The 8,858-nt window shown below is 40.1% G+C and overlaps 1 protein-coding gene across 1 annotated transcript in view; it reads right to left on the minus strand.

The window, feature by feature from the left end:
* The window catches only part of VPS41 (VPS41 subunit of HOPS complex), a 187,649-nt gene that overhangs the window by 146,499 nt on the left and 32,292 nt on the right, over positions 1-8,858 (minus strand). Inside the window, exon 3 of the mRNA XM_024750657.1 lies at positions 3,073-3,180. Coding sequence (XP_024606425.1) covers positions 3,073-3,180 — 108 coding nt within the window. The remainder of the gene's footprint in view (positions 1-3,072; positions 3,181-8,858) is intronic.

Raw genomic sequence — 8,858 nt, forward strand, 5'->3', positions numbered from 1 at the left:
TAAAGACAACAGGAAGCCAATACAGAATTCTAGGAAGGGGGAGTACATGATCAGATCTGAATTCCTGGAAGATTATTTCAGTAGAAAGAAGTGTTAAAAATGGACTAGGATGAAATCAAATCTGAAAGAAAATAGATTGGTTCACGGTGTGTTCATTAGTTCCAGGGAGAAATGATGAATGCCTGTACTAAAAGATCTTTGACTCGGCATGGGAGTAGACTCAAGCAGGTGACATGGGGGTAGAATCCAGGCAGAAGAGATGCTGTGAGTAAGAAGAGTCAGGAGTTGCTGCCAGACCATCGCACTTGTGGCAGAAAGTGGTCAGATATGGGGCCAATCACACAAGGAGGCAAGATCTCAGAGGACCTTAAACACCACATGAAGGAGCTCAGACTTATTTACTGGATGATGAAAAACAGATCTGGGTAGAAAAACGAGAGGCACACAAGCACAGCCAGGAGAAGATGAGGGCCTTGGCTAGGGCAGGGGTGGTGAGAGAACCACCAGGACTTAGGGAATGACTGGGCAGAAGGAGAGAAGGAGTCAGCTTTGGCTTAGGTGATGCCACCAAATGGGGCAGAGAACCCAAAAACTACAGAGGCAAGGGAAGGAAGGGAAAAGAAGATGAGCTCATTATGGACATGGTGAGTCTCAGGTAAAAACAGAACCAAAGGTAGAGCTGTGTAGGAGGCACCTGGATAAATAAGCACGCTATTCTTGGAAGGGTCAGGGTGGAGGTGGCCACAGAAATCAAGAAATTTAAATATCAAGAAGAGTACACACTTGGTCTTCCCTGGTGGCGCAGGGGTTAAGAATCCGCCTGCCAATGCAGGGGACACGAGTTCGAGCCCTGGTCCAGGAAGATCCCACATGCCGTGGAGCAGCTAAGCCCGTACGCCACAACTACTGAGTCTGCGCTCTAGAGCCCGCCAGCCACAACTACTGAAGCCCGCTTGCTCGGCAACGAGAAGCCACCGCAACGAGAAGCCCACGCACTGCAACGAAGAGTAGCCCCCACTCGCCACAACTAGAGAAAGCCCGTGTGCAGCAACGAAGACCCAACGCGGCCAAATAAATAAATAACTTTATTTAAAAAAAAAAAGAAAAGTACACATTTAGAAGACATGTGGCCAATGGACCAAATCTTGGGAAAACCAACGTGTAAGGGAAAAGTAGAGGTGAAAGAAACTGAAAGAAAACCAGAAGGGAATAACAGAAGTGATCAAGAAAGTGATAAGAAAATGGTGTCATGATAAGGAAGTTTTAAGAAAGGTGAGATCCACAGTGTCAAAAGCATCGAAACTTCCACAAATTGGTGAATGGACAAAGTGTGTTCTGTCCATACAGTGGAATATTATCCAGCAATAAGGAGGAATGAAGTGTTGATACGTGCTCCGTCACAAGTGAACCTCAAAAACATGATAGTAACTGTAAGAAGCCAGACACAAGAGACCAAACAATGTATGATTCCATGTATATGAAACATGCAAAAAAGGTTCATTCATAGAACCAGAAATTAGATCAGTAGTCACGTGGGGCTAGAGTTATGTCTGCTCCATGACATAGCCTGATCGCTAGGAGAGAAGGGAGGAAATGAGGGGAAGGGAAGTAAAGAAGTGGACGAAAAGGTCCTTGAGCAGGGGGAAGAACAGCTCCTGTGGGGAAGGATGGGTGTGGATTCAGATGAGCTGGGAAAGGGGTCAGGAATTGAGACTGATCATGCTTGGTAGTTTCCATTTTCTTAATTAAACAGAAATGACATCATCCTCTGAGAGTGAAGGGATTGTGGCTGAAGAGGCGGATTGGGGACTGGAGGAGCTGATGAAGGACAAATAAATATCAGCCCTCTCAGTGGCATGTGCACCTCGGCACGCAACGTGTACCAGCGCGTGGCAGGCGGCTTTGGTCATCTGAGCACTGACTCGGAGCTGAGAGTGTAGACGGGGGGCACATGAGGGTCAGGGCCATTAGAGAATTGAATCTGCTGGTAAAGTTAACTTAGGATAGTTGACCACTTGACAGAAAGAAAGAGAAAGGATGGATTAGAGATCAGGGCTCCACACAGTCACAAAACAGGGTTAGTGGGAAGATGAACACAATAGCTTCAAGGAACAAAGGATAAGAGAGCGTTGCCCAAAAGATCCTCAAGTCCCAGGGATGGACACCCTCTAGAGTGTGGCCTTAAGGGTAGAGAGATGGAACGGGGCCGAAGGAGGGGGTTTCTGGAAAAACAAAACAGACAGCACATATACTACTGCCGTGCTGAGCAAGTGCAGGAATCTGTTTACAATGGAATGAAATTGGTAGTAAAGGGGAACTGGGTGGAGGTAAGGAGGAGGATGGGACAATACTGCTGGTAACAAAGGGATAAAGCCAGGAGATGGATCAGAGCTGGGGGTCTGCCTTTTGTGGAGGTACCAAGGCTCACTCACAGGGCTGATAGGGAAGACAGAGCAATGGGTGAAACTCCCTGGCCTCTGATATTCCAATTATGACCCAGATTGTTTTGGTCTAAGAATGGGCTAAGCATCCTGTATAGTACTTAGCCTGGATTCAGAAAGTTGGTGGAGGGGGCTTTGTTATAGCAAAGACCCAGATGTGGAATCTATTCATTCATTCATATAATAGATAAGTAATCATCTGGGGTCTTGCTCCTGATTCCTAAGGCCTCCAATGGAATCTCTTCTACTTTCACGAAAGCAATGAGCTCCACAATACTTCTCATCTTAACACTTTCCTACTCCACTACTTAAGAGCTGAGGAATTAAGCGCTAGGGTTTCCAAGAGCCACTTGCTACAAACCTTTCACATCCATCATCGTCTGAATCCTACTTGATATACCCTTGCAGTGGCTGGTGTGTGTGTGTACAAATACATTTATATAATATCTCTGGTTGTTGTTTTGTTTTTTTGTTGGTGAGAAAGGAGAGAGGAAGAATGGAAAGGAGACACGATTACTGTAAAAAAACAAACAAACAAAGAAAAACCATGCAAAGCACCCAGACTCCAAAGTATCAACAAACTTACCACAGAAACAACTCACAGCAGAATCCTCTACATGGGCCACCTTACCTTGTCGTGGACTGTCATGCAGCTAGCGGCATCCTTCTGAAGGATTTCAGTTACCCCATTGGAGAGCCTTTCATACTTCAGTTTGGGCTCCTCTTCACTCTCTTCTTCCTGCACAGAGAGCAGAGAAAATGACAGCCCTCAAGGACTTATCTGAAAGACTCAAAGACTCAAAACACACATTGTAAGGGGGAACCAGAGATGGTTCCCTTAATGACTGTCAGCAACCCAACTACAGCTAAAGGTTAAGATCCTCATGTTTCATTTTTCCAACTGGTCTATCAACTGCTACAACTTCAATGGCAGAATAAATTCAAAAGCTGGAAAGAGCACTATATATACTCACTGCTGACAATAGTCAACTTTAGCATATTAAATACTGTCTGTCTGACTACGCAAACAAAGTCAATAAATAGCGTATGGGCAAAATGGTTGTCAGTGCGCCCTAATGGACATAAAACACAGCAGTGAGACAGGAATATAATAAACCTCTAAAAGACATGAATTTTGCATTTCAAGATTACAAGTATTTTTGTCAGATTTGAGAATATCTCATGCTAATTATAAAAATATAATTATAAAAATTAAGTCAAAGTGAAAGAAAATTAGAAATTTTATATAAAACTATATATTACTCTTCAGAAAAAATATTTTAATATTTATTTTATTTATTTATTTTGCGGTATGCGGGCCTCTCACTGCTGTGGCCTCTCCCGTTGCAGAGCACAGGCTCCGGACGCGCAGGCTCAGCGGCCATGGCTCACGGGCCCAGCCGCTCCGCGGCATGTGGGATCTTCCCGGACCGGGGCACGAACCCGTGTCCCCTGCATCGGCAGGCGGACTCTCAACCACTGCACCACCAGGGAAGCCCAGAAAAATATAATTATAAAAATTAAGTCAAAGTGAGAGAAAATTAGAAATTTTATATAAAACAAACTATATATTACTCTTCAGAAAAAAATATTTTAATATTTATTTTAAATAACTGCTAAACCATGAACAGTCATTATTTAGTTTATGTTAGAATATTCACTGTTGACTCTCATTGTTATGTTAGAATATTCACTGTTGACTCAATCATTTTATATGTATTCAATATTATCACTAACTTTATATGTTCAATTTCACTGTTGATACAGCATCATAAGACATCCTTAATCCTCAGAGTTATAAAATAAAGTTAGGAATCTATGTCGACTATAATGGCTATGAATTAATAAATCAAGGATAGTTACAAAATTACTACAATCATTCAGAAAAATATTCCATTTTACTTCATCAGTATGTAATGAGAAACAAGAAAATATGCATATACCAACACCTATGATTGGATAAAGCTGGCCAAAAGAGAAGTTCACAAAAATAATCTAATCATTGATATTTCCTTCCAATATAATTGTGTAGTCCTCACCTTCCAGCTAACGTTTGGGTAGTTTGAGGCACATCAATGTTCTCACTTAGAATAACCAGGAAAGCTTAATGAACTATAGAGAAACATCACTATAAGGCATCAATTAAAGGGCTGCTGAGGCAACCTGAACTAGAAGAGTCAGGATTCCAAGATGGTGGACAAACCATGGAGAGGTGAGCTGGCATTCTACAGCCATTCTTCATGGAGGCATTTATCAACCAGAGGCTGAGAATCTCTGCCTAGAAAGATGGCCAGTCCTGGGAGGATGGAAAACAGCAAACGTTCTGGTACTTGTGGGGACTGGAGACCTAATGGGCTAAGACCCCAGTGGAAGACAGAGGCAAAGAAGTGAGTTTGTTACACAGCCACTTTTCCCCAAAGGACAACTGCAAATTTCCAAAGCTACATAAGGTATGAGACAAAAAAGCTCAACAGAAAGCATCAAAAATGCAAACTCGCTGCCTTGATATGCTGGGAAGAGAAGAATTAGAGTTCAGGAGCCATCGGGAAATGAGATCCTGGTGAATACCACAGGCTCTCATTTGGGACTCCTGGTCCCCAGGGGATAAGCACAATAGCTTCCCCAAACTTCTGTCTAGCTTCGACTCAGTTCAATCCCTGACTGGAGTAAGGTACATAACCCTCAAGCCATCTGTCCAGTAAAGGAAAGGCTGACCCCTTGGAAAAAGAATACTATGGGGACTTCTACAATTCTTCACTTATAATACTGAGAATTCAATAAAAAATTACCAGGTGCACCACAAGACTGGACCAAATGACTGAAAATCAAGGAGAAAAAAATATTGTAAAAACGGACCCATGGGTGACCTACAGTTAGAAGAAAAGGACTTTAAAAAACTAGTATGTTCTGGAAGGAAGGAAGGGAGCGAGGGAGGAAAAGATGAATAAGACAGATGAAAAGGGAGATTTTCAACAGAGAACTGTAATCTGTAAAGAAGAATCAAATGAAAATTTTAGAACTGAAAAATGTAATTGAAATTAAGAACGCAATAGATGGCTCAACAGAAGATTAGCAAAGCAGAAGACAGGATTAGTGAGATGGAAAACAGGTCAAAAGATAGCCAAAGGGGGGACTTCCCTGGTGGTCCAATGGGTAAAACTCTGTGCTCCCAATGCAGGGGGCCCAGGTTCGATCCCTGGTCAGGGAACTAGATCCCACACATATGCCACAACTAAGAACTCCACATGCCACAACTATGAGCCCGCATGACACAACTAAGACCCGGCACAGACGAAATAAATAAATAGATAAATAAATCTTAAAAAAAAGAAAAAAAGATATCCAAAGGGAAGGCTAGAGAAGGAAAATGGATGGAAAATACAGAAAAATTATATGTGATATGTGGAACACAGGGAAAAGGGCTAACATACTTTTCAACACAATCCCACAAGGATAAAGAAAATGGGAAAATGGGAGGGAGGAAAGACAGGAAGAACATTTACAGAGGGAACAACTGAGAATTTTCAAAACTGATAAGACATCAACCCACAAGTTCAAAAAGCTCTGCAAACCCAAGCAAGAAATATGAAGAAAATCACACCTAGGCTCATCACAGTAAAAAGAAAATTATGTAGAAGAAAAATGACTTGCAGAGTAGTAAGTCCTGGGCCTCTTAAAGATTATAATACTAATAAACAGTCCCACAGAGACCACAAACTCAGATGCTTACAGAAGTCTTTACCCCTGGGGCAAAGACCTGCAGCTCCACATGGAAAGGGGCTAATTTCTAGTTAAATAGAAAGGATGAGATATACCAAACATCATGCTACAGACTGAATAGGTATCTCATTTCATCCTGACTTTAAAAAAATTATGGAGAGTTGAATATCATTATCCCATTTTACAGATTTTCAGTAAAAACTGATGATTAGAAATTTTAGGTAATTTCCTTAAGATACACAGTGGGTAGAAAGTAAAGCCAAAATTCAAGTTCAGTTATGAATGCTCTAATGTCAATGTCTTATATAAAAACTCCTATAAAAATTACACTACAAATCACAACAGAAGCCTCCACAATGTTCATGCCTACAACTATAAACTATGTGATCAATAGGAAATGCTTAAAAATGTGTTTCTTTAGCAGGTGCATTAGTTATCTATAGATGCATAACATATTATTCCAACATTTACCGACTTAAAACAACAATAAATATGTATTATTTAACCGAGTTTCTGTGGGTAAACAATACAGAAGTGGCTTTGGCTGGGTGGTTCAGATTCAAGATCTTTTATGGGGTTGCAGGGAAGGTGTGAGCTGGGCATCTGAAGAATTGACTGGGGTTAGAGTACTGGCTTCCCAGATGGCTCACTCAAGTGGGTGGCAAGTTGGGGCTGGCTGTTGGCAGGAGGCTTCAGTTGCTGGCCTCCTCGACTTCTCCAAAGGGCTGCTTGAGTGTCCTTAGGACGTGGCAGAGGTGGCTTCCCCAGAGTGATATGCATAGTGGAAATCCTAATGTTATATATGACCTAGCTTCAGAGGTCACACTGATGCTTCTGCAATATTCCGTTGATGATGCAGGCCAGCAAGGATTCAGTGTGGGAAGGGAGGACATGAGGGCAGGAATAATAGGAAGTGAGGATCACCAGGGGCCATCATGCAGACTAGCTACAAGAGGAGTAGTAAAATTTTAAGAGCAATAAACCTGGTTTAATTTTAAAAATCAATATTCCATGTCTACTGATGAGCTGTCTTAAATTTTCTTCTCCAAGTATACACAAGCTATTAGTTGGTTATTTAGTAAAAGGGTGTTAAAATCAAAGATGGTCTACCTAGTATTAACTTTCCACGAAGAACTCTAAGAACAGCCACAAAAGGAAGTATCATGTTCATGGTTCTTTAAAAGACCTACCCTTCTTTAAAAAGGTAACTGCGATAATCGCCCCAACCCAAGGAGATGCTGCATGTCCAAAAGTGATCTGTTGTTAAAATAAAATACCAAATAGCTAATTAACCAAGTCTTAAAAAACCTAGAAAAAAGAAAATTAGAAAAAGCAACAAATAAACACTTCTACTTATGTACCTACAAGCAAGAAATAGAAATCATTTCAAAGCTAACACTGAATGTAGCAAAGGCAGGATGTGTGCATTCTGAAGTAAATGTGTTAAATACAAATTGAATCCTGAATGTTAGTCTTTATAATAAGATGCCACATGTTGTTCAGGCCTAGACATCAAATGTGCATCCAATGTGAAAAGTTAATTCTAGCCTCTTGACTATTTTGCATAAAAGCACTCATCCACGGACCATTAGGTAAAGTTACGGTAAATAAGGTTTGCCTGTCTTATTTATAAGTGAAAACTAAATAATTTCTCGCACATAAATATACAAAAATAAATACTTTCACAGCACAGTTCACTGAAGCATTTGTGCTAGGCTTCGAAAACCATAAATAAAATGAAAACTCCAATATTAGGCATTTGACGTAGCATTTCACGCTTTTCTGACAGGTATCTTTTATGTTAAGTTAAAAGCGGGGTAAAGGTGAATTTTTAAAGGTGTTTTCTGCTTGCTGTAAACAAAGAAAATGGAAAGTGATTCAAAAATACAATTCGCGGAGGTTATTCCACTGCTGCAGACTATATATCACATTTTAAATAAAAAAACATTAAAAAAAACAGGTAGATTTCATAGAGTTTCACTGTAAAAATAAACAGAAAAAAAGACTTTCATGCAATTTGAACTTCCATGGAAAACAACCCAGTGTTAATAAAAAGCAAATCAATAATTTTTGTTAAATTTTAATAATCTTGCAAGCCTACAAATAAAACCATCAACAGTCTGAGTTGAGATGACAGTTAACTGCGTTTCTATGACAACCTAGAGGAATAGTATAAGTCCTGGCTTGCAGCTTAAGCGAAGATATGAACAGAGTGACATTTACCCATACAAGAAAAATCTGCAGCTTTCCTTTAAAAAGAATCAATTCCTCAACTAACATGGATTTTCACTAAGTTTATAGCACTTTTAATTAAAGACAGGTCCTTTAGATCATCCTATAGGACTCTAAAACACTATCTGAAAATAAATTTCTTATCACGGTCATTTTTTTTACTGAGTTTTGAACTTAAAAGCGAAAAAATTGCTTTTGGGGACAAGAGACTAAGGCAATTAAAGATCTCTGCCTCAAAAACTATTTAGTAATTTGTTACTAACACCACAGGGTAAATTTACACAGAGGAAGTCCCGCCACCTAACTTAGACTTATGTAACCAACGAGAATATTGTACTTTTCACCTGATATTTTAAATTTTGTATACAAGAAAAAATAGTTTGGTGTTTATAACCAATTTTTCATACTGTTTTAACTCTATCCACACCTTTCACACATCAGTACTTTTTTTTTTTTTTTTTCGCT

This window comes from Neophocaena asiaeorientalis, unplaced genomic scaffold (genome assembly GCF_003031525.2).
Source record: "Neophocaena asiaeorientalis asiaeorientalis breed wild unplaced genomic scaffold, Neophocaena_asiaeorientalis_V1.1 scaffold60, whole genome shotgun sequence".
Classification (NCBI taxonomy): domain Eukaryota; kingdom Metazoa; phylum Chordata; class Mammalia; order Artiodactyla; family Phocoenidae; genus Neophocaena; species Neophocaena asiaeorientalis.